Here is a 15607-nt window from a genome sequence, read left to right on the forward strand (position 1 = left end):
AACAACGAAATGTAGTAGAGTAGAGTTAATTTGGAAGCAAACACCGAACCTATACATAACATATCAACTTATATTGACACTAGTTGAATTTGTACAAATTGGATCTTATCTATCTATCTAGTCTTCCTTAGCTCCAATAATTAAATTAAATATGAAGCACAAGAAAAAGAAAAGAAAAGAAAACACTTCTACTAAACACATTTCCCCCAAGTCCCAAACTTATAACTAGCAGTTAATCTTCCACTCCTGTTGAAGAAATCTGAATGTTTTTTGGAAATTCTGAAATCCCATGAACCAGAAATCAAAATTATCCACTGTTACAATCTCTAAGTACTTCTGTGAAGGTTTCATCACATTCTTACTTTGATTCACTCTCTCTATTCTCCCCACTGGAATCATCACCTGCATTGCATCACAGAGAGTTCAGTAAAACACGATATAGGTCGAGCGAAATCTTAACAAGGGACAAAAAACATTCGAATTTGGCAAAAGTAGAGAAAAATCTTTGGAATCATAACATTCTTTAGCTTAGTTGTGTTTAAGAGAGAGAGGTGACCTTGTAATGAAATTTTAGGAGCTCTCCAGTTGGGGAAGAGAGTTTGAGGGATTTGTTACTGCAAAAGGCAAGTTTGTGCGTTGATATGAAGAGAAGACCTGAAAGAGGTCCTGCTGTGGTTGACAAATGGCATTGACAAACCTTCAATAGCTTCTCTCCTTCTTTTAAACTAAATAGCTGCTTTCCTTTCCTCAATCCACCAACTTGAAGAATCTTTGCTCCCAAACTCAACTTTCCCTTCACTGTTTCTCTGATCTTTTGTCCTAATCTCACTGCAGCTGCACAAACCAAACCATACCGACATAAGTTCATGGTCTCGAGCAATCATATTTGAACTGTTTAATGAGACGTCGAAATGTCTTAGTTATAGGCCTTATAGATTTATTGCTCGTAGTCTGCCTATGCTCTCAATCAAAAGGTTTGAGATTCAAACCCTTTATCCTACATCTAGTTAAATGAAGAATAATAAGAGTTGCCCGTCTACGAAAGATCAAAAAATGCATTCAAATTCAGTGTTCTTTTACATGCGTGGATCACTTCATAATTATGCTCGTATAAGAAGATTTGTTGCTATGAATGATTACTGTTATGACAACAAGCTTCTCCATTATAACCATAACGCTATCAGATCGTCCACTTTAGACTTTAGCCTATTGTATAACTGTGGAATCCTCCATCAGTTGAGGAGGAAAACGTTTTTTACAAGGGTGTGGAAACCTCTCTCTAGCAGAGGTGTTTTAAAAACCTCGAGGGGAAACTCGAAAGGAAAAGCTCAAAGACACATTTTAACAATATTTGCTAGCGGTCGGCTTAGGCTGTTACGATAATGCAATCCCGAAAATGCATCACTTTAATATAGAGGTTATTCTCGGTCATATACTCGATATCACCGATATGAGACTATCTTCGTATCACAGAGGTATGAATTTTCTAAATGGATTCTATTCACTCATTGAAGCAAAAACAAACAAACAAAAAGCTTACCATGTTGTCTAACTCCATCGACAAAACTCCCAACCTTCTTCCCCCTGCTAACAACTGCATCCTCTCTACCTGCAAACATTCACAAAATCCTCTAAATTCAGCCACCATTTTCTCTCTACAAACACATGAACACCTTGAAAAAAGCCAGAAGTTTTACATTGTTTCGCCCGAGGTTCACCGTCGGGGGACTGGTTACCGACCGGAGCAGGGAACAATCTCTTCAACGACTTCTCAGCTGGCCGAAAAGCTGCCATACCAAACGGGATCCCAACGACGTCTTGCTTCATCAAAGCTTCCATTTTCCTCTGCTTCTACTTGTTAGTATCTGAGGTAAAAACAGAGGAAAGATTGGTGTGGATGATCAACATTCCTCCAATTCTCCACAGATATATAGAGGGACTGAAAATGGTGAATCTGAAACTTAAAAGCTAACAGCTGAGTCATCCATGGCTGTCCTCCAAGATTATTAAAAGAACGGATCTCTGTAAAAGAGGGAGTTTTAAAGAAAAAGGATCATAAAAGGAGAGGAGATGATGTTGAGGAAAGCATAGTGGAGTTGCCTTTAGCAAAACCCTTAAAATGGAGGCTTTCTTAATAAGAGGGTTTCTTGTTGTGCAAGCATGTATGCATTTACAATCTTTTTTTTTTTCTTTTTTCTTTTTTGAAGGGATTGTATTTATATGTTTGTGTAATTTGGGATCTTCATTTATTTATTATTTATTATATGTTTTAGGTCCAATGTACAAACAACTCGCTTAATTTATCGAGCACTTTAGAGATAAATTTTTTAATTTTTCGTATATAGAGTTTTATTTCCAAGCTAATTGCCCTTCAATTTTGAGATGTAACAATGCTTGCATGTCAAAGTACTCGCTTATTCATTTAATGAGCAAGTTGTTGGTTCAATGAATCTAGTCATTGTATCCAGCTCGTCTTCATCCATACATACTCTATTCATAAGGGTTTTACAAAGTAAAATTGATTGAGAATGTTTAGTACATTCTATTTTCAAAGTTACTAACTTGAGTCATTTTGATGCAGGTGATGATTTTTCTGATTCGATGATGTTTTATATGTTTCGCGTTTTTTAATTATTTCAAAATATCTCACTAAAGCAATGCATCAAAAGCTATCATGAAAAAGGATCAAATATAATATTTCAGGTTGTGAATGTTTGATTAATCCACCACACCTAAGTGGTGTGAAAGTTATCTTATTTATAATCAAATGAATTATAAGGATATGGAAATAGTAATAAATGGAAATAACAATAAATAGAAAGATACGATAATAAGGCAAATATCTAATATTTGCTTTATAATAAAATATCAAATATAATATATATGGTAAACAATAATTTATTACTAAATATTCTTAACACCGTTCTCCATTATACAAAAATTTTTGAATGGCAACTTTCTCAATATTTATATTATAATTTATATTTAACAAAATTAGAATTTAGCATGATTTTAAAATAATAAAATTAATAACAAAAACCCTGAAAAGTATTAAAGTTATAAAGGCAAAATTATAAAATATTTTAGATTTAGTAAACTCTTAGATGCAAAATCTCTTAAAAAATATTGGAAAAACTAAAGAAAGGTAGAATGCTAACTCTTCTCCTTTTTCTACCGATAATAGAAAACGATGATTGTATTACGAGAACATAGTTCAACTAGTCATGATATTGTATTCTAAATCTAAATGTTCGAGGTTCGATTTTTTGCTCTATAGTGTTGTGGAACTAAAAATGAGATCAATTCGTAGCAATATTGTTTAAAGTGGAATTCTCTATCGAATCAGTTGAGTTTGTATTGTCATACGTCTCGACATTGGCTAAATCAAGAGATCTTATTTTCTCTTTCACGAAAATGAAAACGAATCTAATAGATTCAAGAAAACCAAATGTTTTAAAGAAGTCGCATTATCTTGATCAGCGAACGTATGTAGCTCGCCTCTTGTGAAAAAAAAGTCTCCTCTTAGTCCATTAAAAAAAAAAAAGAAAAAAAATGGTAAACCAAAATATATATATTAGATCAAAACATGTGATTTTATTTTAAAAAATTAATTTATTTTTTTAAATAAACGAGGAATAGAGAGTTCATATAATCTTTAGTTTCTTAATTTTTTTAATTCATATTTAATAGGACATTAATGTATTCGACAATTTTTAAAATTTACAGTCTATTTAACATAAATTCCAAAGATCGAGAATCTGTTGTATATTTTGAAAGTTTAGAGATTTATTAGACACAAAATTGACACAAAATTGAAAGGTCAAATACTTATTATATACTTTTTTAAGTTTTTGAACACAAACTTAAAAGTTTAAAAATTAAACTTATAACTTAACCTAACTAGTTTTAGATTATTAACGAGATGGGTTGAGCTAGCTAATCAGCTCGTAATTTCTTCTCTCTCTATTCTTCACTTGGGAGAAGGGAGAAGCATGGCGAAATTGAAAGGAGAAAAGTCGTGCAAGATATAACAAGTAGACAACAAGATTGTGGTTTTTTTCGCATGACTTCAGTTGCAATGAGAGAGAGTTCAACAACTCCAAAAATCTCGTCCAACAAGAGATGAAATTCACGAAAGAATTCGAACAAGTCCTATACCCGATTATTCGAAGACCTTCCCTGTTTCGTCTGACCGGAAGCCCTATCGATGACTTGTCCCTTTGAATGTTACAAAATCTGAGAAAACAACGCTCAAATAATGCTCAAATCTAACACACATAATGGTTGTTCCTTTGATTTCTCAAATTTGGTAAAACTTCAAAAAGAAAAGTTGTTTGTTCCTTAAAGTAAACTCTACCACTTGAAACATAAAGAGAGAGGGTTTATGAGAAACATATGACATTACATTGCTCATCTTTTCCCACTTTGGAGGCTGTGTTGGGCAGCTCAGCTAGCTTTGTTGCAATGCCACCATGTTCCTTTGTCTCTGTTGGAGGGGAAAAGATTTAATAAGTTGCAGCTGTAACCCATTAGATCAACCCAATTAATCACTTCCTTGTGTGTTATGTTTTACGCCCTTTTCATCTTTCATTTTCCGACCACTTTTTGACTCCACCATTATCTCTCGCATGCTCAAATGATACGTTGTTAGATCGGATTTCCCCTCAAAAGTTTTAAATTTACTCTTGAAGTATCCAACATCACTTCAGTTATATTTGAAAAGATTATCTTTTCTCATACGTGTTAAGGAGGGAGCGAACTTAGTTGGAAGGCATTCTAGCTTCAAAAGCAAGTGAGATTTGATCGATGTGGCCTCGGGTTGTAGATCAAGTGGACATGGAATTGCGCATAACAACTGCAATGGATGCCCCACCTTTATATCTCTTCCACCTCACTACTCAATAAAAGAAGAATGGACTCTGAAATACTCCTCTCGACTCTTACAGTCTTTTCTTTACTTCCTCTTATCAGTATGATTCGAGCATTCAAGCTAGTAGATCAAATCGTGGGTTCTCATCCTCAATATTGAGAGAGGCTAGTAAGCCGGCTAGTTGAAATGTAGTAATGTCGGGTGGGTCTTTTTTTTACTTCGATAAAATTTGAAGTTTTGTTCGTAACATTCGAATAAACTATCTAATTTTGACAAGTTAGAGGTGTTTGTGGAATGACTCCAAATATTAAAGTTAGGATAATCTATAAGAGGGAATGTGTTAGGAAGTTGGAGGAGAATTAACAATCTTATACAAACCTAAAATATGAACTTATGTGAGATTCCACATCGGCGATACGTAACAAGTTAAAGTTGATAGTATCTGCTAGCGGTGGATTTAGGCCGTTACAAATAATATCAGAACCAATCATTAGACAATGTGCCAGTGAGAACGCTAGGTCTCTTTGAACTAGCTGTTGGTCGAAATTTCAAGTGACAAAAACAATCATTTGCATTTCCATGCCCAAATAGACATCCAAAGTTTAAAACTAAGACCAAGTTGAGCCTCTTTCTAATCTTATTTCACAACTAAACCAATCATTCATAAACAGAATTTGTACAATTGAGTAAATTGTATAGTGAACTTTTCCTCCCAGTTCAAACGGTGGAGGAGACGAAGAACATTTCTGCTGCAATCTCTTCCAAGCATTTAGCAGTTCTTGCATTCTAAAGGGATCAAATTTTGAAGATATTGAAGAGTTTTGTGATAATTTAAGAACCCCATGAACCAGAAGTCAAAATTATCAACTGTAACTATTTCTATGTACTTCTGTGAAGGCTTCTTCACATTCTCACTCTCATTGATTCTCTCTATTTTTCCTACTGGAATCACTACCTGCAGAACACAAACATTTCTTTTGAGATTTAGCGCAGAGAAAGAGAGAAAGAAAGAAGACGAAGACAACACTGACGACGATGACGAAGAACAAGAAAGCAACCATACCTTGTAATGGAATCGAATTAGCTCTCCTGAGGAGGAAGAAACTTTGATGGATCTGTCACTGCAGAAGGAAATCCTATCTGTGGATATGAAGAGCAGACCTGCAATGGGTCCAGCTGTGGTTGACAGATAGCATTGGGCAGCCTTCAACAATTTCTCGCTATCTCCATCAATAAACAATTGCTTGTATATTTTTCTCAAACCACCTACTTGAAGAATTCTAGCTCCTAAGCTCAACTTTCCCTTAACAATTTCTGAGATGTTGGATCCCAATCTCACTGCAGTTCAATAAACAGGAAAGTTTCTATCAAATTTCCATTCCAAATAGCTCACTTGGATGTTGTAATAAATAAACAAAAGAAAAACTTAGTTATCATCTCAATTCTCATCCACCCACCGCTAGCAGATATTGTCCTCTTTGAACTTTCCCTAAAGGTTTTTAAAACGAGTCTGCTAGGGAGAGGTTTCCACATTTTTATAATGAATGTTTCGTTCTCCTGTCCAACCGACGTGGGATCTCACAATCCACCTCCATTGAGGGCCGAGCGTCCTCGATAGCACACCGCTCGATGTCTGGCTCTGATATCATTTGTAACAGCTCAAGTCCACTGCTAGCCGATATTGTCCTCTTTGGGCTTTCCCTTTCAGGTTTCACCTCAAGGTTTTTAAAACACGTCTACTGGGGAGAGGTTTCCACACTCTTATAAAGAATGTTTCGTTCCCCTCTCCAACCAATGTGGGATCTCACATTAGCACCGTATCAAAGCATTTGACACTCTTAATAAGAAACTAATAAAGTAGAACAATGAACTCACCATGTTCTCGGACTCCATGTGCAAACTTGTCTGCTCTTTTTCCAAGCTTATTCACCCTGCTAAGCACAGAATTTTTACTACCTGCAAAATGAAGATTATTCTCAATCCAAAAGTCCATTTCTTGCTCATCATTCATTTGTCAAACCAAGAGTAGGGGGGATTTCTTACATTGTTTTGATGGATATTTATCATCTGAGGGGGGAATGTTGTACTGGCCAGCAAGATCAGGTAAGAGTCTTTTAACCGATTGCTCGACCTGCAATGCTGCTGAGCCAAGTGGAAATCCAATAACATGTCTCTGCAGTGAAGCTTCCATATTCGAATATTGATAAAGAAAACTCCGCAATACAGAATGCTCTTTCTTTGAGCGGCTTGAACTCTGCAGCCACTCACCTAGGATGTTATTCAATAGCAATAAGCAGGGGAAGAGATGTTTGCTTGATGCCTAGTGTATCATTCTTTGATTCTCCTAATACATTTAAAGGGGTCGAAAATTGTTGGTGAATCCTACTTTTCTATTGTCCGAGTCATCCAATGTGCATCAGAAAAAAAATAAAGTTAAGCAAATTGGGAAAAAGAAAAGGGGATCTTAGGTTTAGTAACTTCAGAAAAAAAGAAAAACTGAATGCATTTTTTAATATCTTCTATCTCCCTAGAACGCTTCTGAAGAAAGGCTAGTTTCTTGGAGTTATAAGAATATGAAAGCCGATGGTCTCGGTATATTGCAGAAGTGCTGAGTGTAAGTAAGTATAACGAGGATGTTAGAAACCACGACTCTCCATAATGTTATGATATTGTCCACTTTTAGCAATAGCTCTCATAAGGCCTCATTTCCATGATCTTCCCCTTAATTAGCCAATGTGAGACTCCCTCCCAACAATCCTTTAAACCAAGTACACCATAGAGCCCCCCCTTAGGCATATGGAGCCCTCGAACAGTCTCCTCTTAATCGAGACTTGACTCCTTCTCTAGAGCCTCAAACAAAGTACACTATTTGTTCGACATTTGAGTCACTTTTGACTACATTTTCGAGGCTCATAACTTTTTTGTTCGACATTTGAGGATTCTATTAACATGGTTAAGTTAAAGGCATGACTCTGATACCTGTTAGGAACTACGAACCTCCACAATGGTATGATATTGTCCACTTTGAGCCTAAACTCTCATGACTTTGTTTTTTGTTTCTCTGCACTACCGAAAAAGGACCTTACCGAGCGGATCCACTAAAGCTCAAGGAAACAAGAGAGTAATAGTTCAACAACACGTGAGGATTTCAGCCTCAACCTTTTAGTTGGATAATTATGACTTAACAAGTTAAGTTATCCTCACGTACCTCTTATTTAAAACATCTATTACCATGAATTATGGCGACACGAAAATTGTTCAGGTTTCTTAACGAACTCCTGTTGAACACAACTCACTGTGGGAAACACTCGCTCTCTTTATTAAGACCAATCGAGAAGAGAATACAAGACACTCTGTAGAATACTTCTGCTTTTTATTGTTTTTAGATTTCTTGGATGAATAACCTAGGTAGGGTGGGGGTATTTATACTAAGAGTAAACAACCTATATTTAACCAATCTAAATCTAGACCTAACCGATTTGAATCTAGACCTAACAAATTGAATCTTTCTCCTAAAATATCTACATCTCTTTCTCCTAAAATCTCTACTAAAATAAATATACTGGGCTCGTACAATTAGGCTTGACTCTATTGGGCTAGTACAATTATTGGGCTTGACTCTATTGGGCTAGTGATGATATTTCAACAACTCCCACTCGCACCCCCGAAAAAAGTTGATAAAATAAATAAGAAGAAGAAAGTATAGAAAAAGCTAGCTATTGAAAATAGATCCCAAGACAACTTTTGAATCATAGCACTATAGATTCCTACTTTCCCTCAATTTGAAATGGTGTGAGGCTATGATTTTCAACTTTTTGAGCTGGCATATTGGCTTTCTGATGCCAGCTTACTTTCCATACCAGCATAAAGAAAAGGTAAGGAAGGTCCATGTAAAACCCAACTGGTAAAACTAACACCTATCACATGCTAAAAGGCATAACGGACGCATAATTTTACCAGAAACGAAGATTGATATCATGTTTACAGTACAAAATCTCAGTTGAATTGCCTAACATAACTGCTGCTTTCTCCTCCTCTGACTCACGCAGCATCAAAAGAACTCGTAAGCATGAGTGAAGGTGAAAAAAAAAGTACCAGGACTTTCATCAAACACATGGTGTGCAAGATCCCAAAAGATAAATTTCTGTTCCATTGTGGACATTCAGGAAATCCCACTTTAATCGTAGTTCATCAAACAGTTAATGGGTCCTGAGCGTTAGAAACAGCTAGAAAAAGTAAAAGAAACAAATCCATGGAGGATTTCAAGTCGGCAGGTCAAAAGATGAAGAAAAAAAGGGTGAAGGGAGTGACAAATTCACGACCTTATTAAAGAAGATCAGGAGGGTCCCCTCGTCGATTTGGAAAGCTAGAAGATTCAAGTAGATCATGTTGTAAGCATCCTTTTCTGTGAATCATTTGCGCGTATATTTGTCAATCTTGAGCTGTAAAATGAAAGAACAAAACAAGAAGAATGTAACCAAATACTGTCTTGGATTAGGACAGATTTAGGCCCATTTACTTGACAAATCGGAAAGAATCATTCTATTTGGCGTTGTAATGACCTGGGTCTATTACTGGTAGATATTGTTCGTTTTAGCTCATTACGTATCGCTGTGTTTCTAATTTTCTTTGGTTGAGTTTGTGATGCAATGACTCGAGTCCACTTTTAGTAGATATTGTTCGTTTTGACCAATTACATATCATAATCAGCCTCACAGTTTTAAAATATGTATACTAAGGAGAGGTTTCCTCATTCTTATAAGAAATGCATCATTCCTCTCCAATCAATATGAGATCTCACAATCTACCTCTAGAGAGTCAAGCGTCTTCATTGGCACACGACCCCGTATCTAGTTCTAATACCATTTATAACAACTCAAGTCCACCACTAACAGATATCGTTCACTTTAGCTCATTACACATTGTTGTCAGCCTCACGGTTTTGAAACGTGTCTACTATGGAGAGGGTAACCCTACTTCAACCAATGTCACACACCACTCAGTGACTGGTCATGATACCATTTGTAACGCCCAAAATCCAACAACAGTAGATATTGTCAGTTTCGACCCGTTTCGTCTCAGTTTTACGATTTTAAAACACGTTCACTAAGAAGAGGCTTTCATACTTTTATAAGAAACGCTTTGTTTCTCTCTCTAACTAGTATGAGATCTCACACATGTCTTACCTAAAGCTATGCATGTGTTCGAGTTTATTTTATTATACATATATATATTAATAATAATAAAGAAAACAACAGGTGTCAAAATTGTGTTCAAGTTTGAAGTGTTCGAGACAATTTAAAAAAAAAAAAGATTATAAGGATAATTATATAAATTTAATGTTTAAAAAGAAGGATGAATCTTGTCGTTTTAATTAATTAAAATGAAATTAACGATGAGTCATGTAAAAATGGGTATATTTTATAATAAAAGCAATCATTCCAAAATAAATGTAATATAATAATTAATTAGAGGAGCCATTATTTATAGTTAAATAGTATTTAATTTATTGCTTTGTTATTTAATAATAATGTATTGTTTAAAGTGGAAAAGATATTATTAATATAATTTTTTTTTATTGATTTGATTAATTCATAAATGATTTTTTTTAAGAAACCCGTCCTCAAATTCTTGCAACTGAACATGACTCAGAATATCAACCAAAAGTAAGAACATATTAATTCCGCTCGTTCTTGTTCTCAAATTCTAGCAACTTAACATGTCTTTGTGATACTAGCCAAAAATTAGAACAGGTTAATTCCACTCGTTCCAGTCCTCAGATTCTTGCAACTGAATATGTTTCGGGGTATCAGCAAAAAATTAAAACATATTAATTTCGCTTGTTTCTATCCTCAAATTCTAGCAATTGAACATGCTTCGAGATATCAGCGAAAAATTAGAACATATTAATTCCACTCACTCCCTGTCCTCCGAAGCTTGCAACTAAACATGCTTCGAGATATCAGCCAAAAATTAGAACACAATAATTCTGCTTGTCCTTGGATTCTTGTAATTGAACATGCTTCAAGATATCAACAAAAAAAAATTAGAACACATTAATTCCACTCATTCTCGTTCTCGCACATTTGAACTCTTTACTAAATTAAAAGGTAGTTTTTGCATTCGTTCAGGCCCGTTTTCAAATTTTCACCAACTTTTAGTCGATGCCGATCAATTCATAGTAAAAGGAAAAATGACAAAATGTCAATTATTGTTCTAAGCACAACGAAGGTCGGGAGAAAAAGATCAAACTTTCGACTTTTAACACAAATAACGAGTGACTTGTCTACTAATTTAGGGTAAGATTGACCACTCAATCGAACCTGTAATAGGTCGTCACCGACACTAGGAGTTAACCAGTTCAGCAACATATTCTGAACTTCCATTTCATCATAATTCAGACAAAAGAACATCAACACCAAATCAAAGTATAAACGATGTCTCAGCTCCCAGCTCTTCCTTATTTTCTCAGAAACAGTATGGAAACAGCAATGAACACTGGAAAAGACAAGAAGAACACAAGATCCAAACATTGATTCTGCTTTGTAATGAAATAATTAAACCTTAAACTTTATGAACATGGCTTCAAAGTTTAGCAACAAAAATAGTTCTACCTATGAGAATTTTCACCCACAAAACACAGAGACAGAGAGATTGTTCTAACAGAAGGTGTCCTATTCATTCATAACTGCTAACCACTTTTTGTTCCATAAGCTGCCTAATGCCTATACAAACTTATAAATTTCCTCCACTGTGGCTTTTATTTTTCCATTGCCAATGAGAGAAGATGATTCAAAGAAAGGTTTTAAACAAAAAAAATGGCATTTCCAGCATCTAATCATTTGTGTATTTGAAGCTGCAACCATATTATTTTACCTATGAGCAGATGTGTGTGGCATCGGATATGTCATCGGACCCATGTTTACGGGTGCACCGGGAACCACCGCGCCGGCCACTGGGGCTCGAACCCCATACGCCATGTGAGCTGGAGCAGGGATATTGACAGGGGTGCCAACAGCTGAGACGACCGGTCCACCCACTGGCTGTCCAATGGTTGGACCACCATACATTCCCACACCAGGAGGACCAGCTGCAGGTTGAGGAGGCTGTTTTGTTGGTTTTCCTGAAGGAGCTGCTACAGAGCCATTTGCTTGACCGGTGATCGGTCCTTGGGCGGCCGAGACATCTCCGTTTGTGACACTAGTGATATCGTGGATACTGGATCGCCTCCTTTCTTTGTTCATTGAGTTCAAACGGATGAAGTATTTTTGTGCATGACTCGCCACTTGCGTCGGTGTTCTTGTGACTACAAAGTTTCGAGATATACTTCGCCAGTCTCCTTTCCCATATTTATCAAGACCGAGTAGAAACAATCTGTGTTGTCAAGCATGGAGGAGATTAAAAACGACGTAACGAAAAACAAAAGATAAACATATGCAATTTTGAACAGCCAACACACGGCCAGGCAACGATGTTCGACACAACATTGAACGCATCGACTAGTATCAAATCACTATGACTTGACAACAGAAGACATTTTCCAACGAGCTTCCAATAACACGATGTATCAGTCAACCAAATGAAACTATATCAAATGAATTTCTTTCGGTATTAAGAATCACAAAACATGCATCTCCCTCGAAGAGCTCTCCAAAGAACAGAATTTCAAAGATCAGAGATACGGAACCAAACCTGAACCGAAACTACATAATGAAGGAAACATTTTGTAATGGGAACTCTTTACAAAGTAGGATTTTCTTGGTTAGCAAGTGCGGGAATTCGAACCTCTGACCAAAAGGTCGAGAATTCCATTCCTGTTCATATCTCATAGAATACCTACTCGACCTCAAAAACTCCCTCTTGGTGCAAGTTTTCGTATGCACTAGATGGTGTCTAACTCGCTGATTTCGGGTTTGATTACATCAACTTTAGCTAGAAAGATCAGAATTTACAACACTTAGGATTTAGATGCGGTTGGGTTACATAAGAACTAAGAAGCAGACTTATCACAATAAGATCGAAAATCTTATCATACAATTTCAACAAAAGCAGAATGATTTCAACCAAGATATGTGATGTGATTGCAGAAGGGTCTGAAGAAATGAATTCTATTCTAACAACTCAGCAGATCGAAAACTGAAAAATAGACATATCCATTGCCATATATATGACTCATTTAAGGAAAGTGATAATGAAGAACAACCAAGGTACCCTAAATAGGAGCTTAGGATGGGACCGGTCTAACTCGATTAGGCTATGGTAATAGAATTTTTCAGTCATGGAGTTTCGTGAAAACAAGAAGATATTAATGTCTCAAGTAGAAAGAAACAAAAACGATTCGATTAATGTAACAGTATCTGTACTTTTGACTTTATTAAGAGACAATATCACAGCTTATATATACGAAGGACGGGGAGAGAAGAGTAAACAAAAAACAATCGATTCACCTGTGTTCATCCTCTGTCCAAGCAATCCCTTTACGGCGTTCCTGATCCGACCTCGAATTCTTACTTCCATGATTTGAATCACCATTACAATGCCCGAAATGGCCATTTTTCTTAGTCATTCCTTCATCACCAGCATGGCTAGCCGAACCATCTGAAGAAGAACTATAAGAAGGGAGAGGCACACACCCCGATTCAATTAGATTCACATCCTCAACTAAGAGCTCATAATGATGTTTAATCTCTTCTACAGTTTTTCCCGGTACATCGGCTGCAATTTTCTCCCAACGATCCGAATCATCCTCGGGATGACTAGCAAGTGCATTCTCAAATGCCTTATCCTGTTCTAAACTCCACAAGGAGCTACTTCCTGCTTCATCAACAGTCATCTGGCTTCGTTTAAGTAATCCAAGCAGAATCAGCCACCAGAAGAACAAGAACAAAAGAACCAACTTTACCCTTATGTTCTACAATCTAGATTTCTAATCTACACAATATTTTTTCCTTCTAAATCTAAGATTGAGCTTCCAGAACTCGGGATTTCGTTGAATCTCACGCAGATGCAACTGATAATAGATACACAGTTCGGGGAAGCTTTTAACGCTCAGATCCTGAAGAATTCGTCAAATTCAGGGAGACGAAAACACAAAGAGAAAGCACGAAATAAGCTGAAACAAGAGAGAAGCCAAGAGAACAAAAAAAGCAACAAAAACCTGTAAAGTAGAAGAGGATTCTCAGTGTTGATTTGCTCCACAGCATAAGAACTCGACTCTTGTGAACCAGCTGACCTATTGGAAGAACGAAAAGGCAACAGAGTTCAGTTGTACCATGAGAAATATCTGAATGTCATAATATCAAAAGATAAAATATAATAATAATAATAATAAAATAAATTGTCAGTTTTCCGTGAGGCAATGGAAATTAATGCATTCATGATATAAACAAAGTGGTAATTAAGGCTTTGAATTGCGAAATTTGAAAGTGACATTTGAAGGTAACAAACAAAGAGGGAACAACCCAGAAAGTCCATGAGAGATAAGAAAAAGGAGTATTCTGATAGATAACAAAACAAAAAACTCAATTACCAAAGGCAAACAGCTCACAAAGCTTTTTAACAGTTGAGGCCCACCATGGTTTATCCTTTCCATATCAGATTCTAACCATTCAACGCCCATTTTTACAGCAAATCAAAGCTTCTACTTAAACAGAAAGGGTTGGAATCATTTGGGGGAAGAACAAAAGTGAACCCAGCTTGAATCTATGAAAGAGGAGTAAGAATTTGCTTGAAATTGATATCGATTTTGATGAACTACGATCAGAAGGGGCTTAAACTCCACAAAATCCACTTCTTATTCCTCGAAATAGCTCGAGAAACGATTGATTTGAAGAACAGAACAAGGAAGAAGGAGGAAAACCCACCTCGATACCCTGTTCTTCTTGCTCTAAAAGCCACAGAAAACAGTGATCGAAAGGGGAAATCGAAGGATTACCAAAAGAAATAAACAGAGATCATAATCACCACGAAGATTTTGACAGTTTAACCGACAAATCCAGAAAAAAAAACAATGAAATCCAGTATTCGTTTACCTAGAAAAGTAAGAATCCGAGCTCAATTGCCCAAATTACTCCACCAAAATCAGTAAAAAAACGGGAAAACAACAAAAACCTAAGAAACGTAGAGCTTAATTACGGCCACTATCTTACATTTCACTGCAAGTTTCACGCATAAATTGAAGAAAAGACAAAAGAATGGCAGAATTCGAATCCAAAGAGAAATAAGTGGGAGAGTCCAAATTCAGATAAACACCCAAAAAAGGAAGAAATGAAAAGGAAAGATGAAAAATAGCATGGTGTTAATCAATTGGTTGGGGGGTTGAAAGGGGAGAAAAACCCTAAAACAATGTTGAAAATTACAAGGGCAGAGAACGAAATTAGTAAAGAAAATGATGGGTGAAGTTGAGAAATTACACACAAGTGAAGAGGAGAAGGAACAGTGAAGAATGGGGCTTTTTGGTCCCATTCTCATCACCTACTTTGCTACAATCCATACAGCGAGGATTGAAAAAGGCTCACCTCAAGTTGACAAAACACCAGAATCTGAATGAATACTCATTAAATATCTGACACATCAAAAAACACGAGAGAGAAAGTAGAGAGAGAAGTAGAACAATTGAATTTTCTTTTCTTTTCTTTTCTTTTCTTCCAAACACAAAACTATAAATGAAATGAAATTGATAAACCAATCCACCAACCAACCCTGAATAATTTCCAAACTTGGGTGGGGGATGTTGTT

General features: G+C 36.2%; 3 protein-coding genes across 8 annotated transcripts; all 3 read right to left on the minus strand.

Moving 5' to 3' along the window:
* Positions 1-29: 29 nt before the first annotated feature.
* LOC111487046 (GEM-like protein 4) lies at positions 30-2109 on the minus strand. The gene is made up of 4 exons (XM_023134266.1): positions 1698-2109; positions 1541-1609; positions 557-834; positions 30-402 (listed from the first exon to the last, which is right to left on the minus strand). The coding sequence occupies exons 1-4, from the start codon at positions 1837-1839 to the stop codon at positions 226-228; spliced, it is 666 nt and encodes a 221-aa protein (XP_022990034.1). The 5' UTR covers positions 1840-2109; the 3' UTR covers positions 30-225.
* A 3307-nt stretch (positions 2110-5416) lies between these two features.
* LOC111487106 (GEM-like protein 4) lies at positions 5417-9334 on the minus strand. Of its 3 annotated transcripts, none has more exons than XM_023134350.1 (5): positions 8828-9334; positions 6914-7009; positions 6746-6826; positions 5934-6208; positions 5417-5825 (listed from the first exon to the last, which is right to left on the minus strand). In XM_023134350.1, the coding sequence occupies exons 1-5, from the start codon at positions 8847-8849 to the stop codon at positions 5640-5642; spliced, it is 660 nt and encodes a 219-aa protein (XP_022990118.1). In that variant the 5' UTR covers positions 8850-9334; the 3' UTR covers positions 5417-5639. The 3 variants fall into 3 exon arrangements, with proteins under 3 accessions (XP_022990118.1, XP_022990117.1, XP_022990116.1); XM_023134349.1 differs by having other exon boundaries at positions 6914-7214; positions 9193-9332; XM_023134348.1 differs by lacking the exon at positions 8828-9334 and having other exon boundaries at positions 6914-7644.
* A 2051-nt stretch (positions 9335-11385) lies between these two features.
* LOC111487105 (transcription factor SRM1) lies at positions 11386-15342 on the minus strand. 4 transcript variants are annotated; one of them, XM_023134346.1, is made up of 4 exons: positions 15287-15342; positions 14028-14102; positions 13318-13925; positions 11386-12244 (listed from the first exon to the last, which is right to left on the minus strand). In XM_023134346.1, the coding sequence occupies exons 3-4, from the start codon at positions 13701-13703 to the stop codon at positions 11743-11745; spliced, it is 888 nt and encodes a 295-aa protein (XP_022990114.1). In that variant the 5' UTR covers positions 13704-13925; positions 14028-14102; positions 15287-15342; the 3' UTR covers positions 11386-11742. The 4 variants fall into 4 exon arrangements, with proteins under 4 accessions (XP_022990114.1, XP_022990113.1, XP_022990115.1 ...); XM_023134345.1 differs by lacking the exon at positions 15287-15342 and adding an exon at positions 15019-15256; XM_023134347.1 differs by lacking the exon at positions 15287-15342 and adding an exon at positions 14902-14997.
* Positions 15343-15607: the final 265 nt, after the last annotated feature.

This window comes from Cucurbita maxima, unplaced genomic scaffold (assembly GCF_002738345.1).
Source record: "Cucurbita maxima cultivar Rimu unplaced genomic scaffold, Cmax_1.0 Cma_Scf00012, whole genome shotgun sequence".
Classification (NCBI taxonomy): Eukaryota; Viridiplantae; Streptophyta; class Magnoliopsida; order Cucurbitales; family Cucurbitaceae; genus Cucurbita; species Cucurbita maxima.

Bases quoted from the DNA above. Each gene is read 5' to 3' on its own strand.
- LOC111487046 (XM_023134266.1), bottom strand. From the start codon at position 1,839: ATGGAAGCTTTGATGAAGCAAGACGTCGTTGGGATCCCGTTTGGTATG. The intron at 1,610-1,697 runs GTAAAACTTCTG...GAATGTTTGCAG, and splicing joins TGAACCTCGGGCGAAACAAT to GTAGAGAGGATGCAGTTGTT. The intron at 403-556 runs GTCACCTCTCTC...GATGCAATGCAG, and splicing joins TCCTAAAATTTCATTACAAG to GTGATGATTCCAGTGGGGAG.
- LOC111487106 (XM_023134349.1), bottom strand. From the start codon at position 7,061: ATGGAAGCTTCACTGCAGAGACATGTTATTGGATTTCCACTTGGCTCA. The intron at 6,827-6,913 runs GTAAGAAATCCC...TTCATTTTGCAG, and splicing joins TAAATATCCATCAAAACAAT to GTAGTAAAAATTCTGTGCTT. The intron at 6,209-6,745 runs GTGAGTTCATTG...ATTGAACTGCAG, and splicing joins ACATGGAGTCCGAGAACATG to TGAGATTGGGATCCAACATC.
- LOC111487105 (XM_023134346.1), bottom strand. From the start codon at position 13,703: ATGACTGTTGATGAAGCAGGAAGTAGCTCCTTGTGGAGTTTAGAACAG. The intron at 12,245-13,317 runs GTGAATCGATTG...TTGACAACACAG, and splicing joins TGGACAGAGGATGAACACAG to ATTGTTTCTACTCGGTCTTG.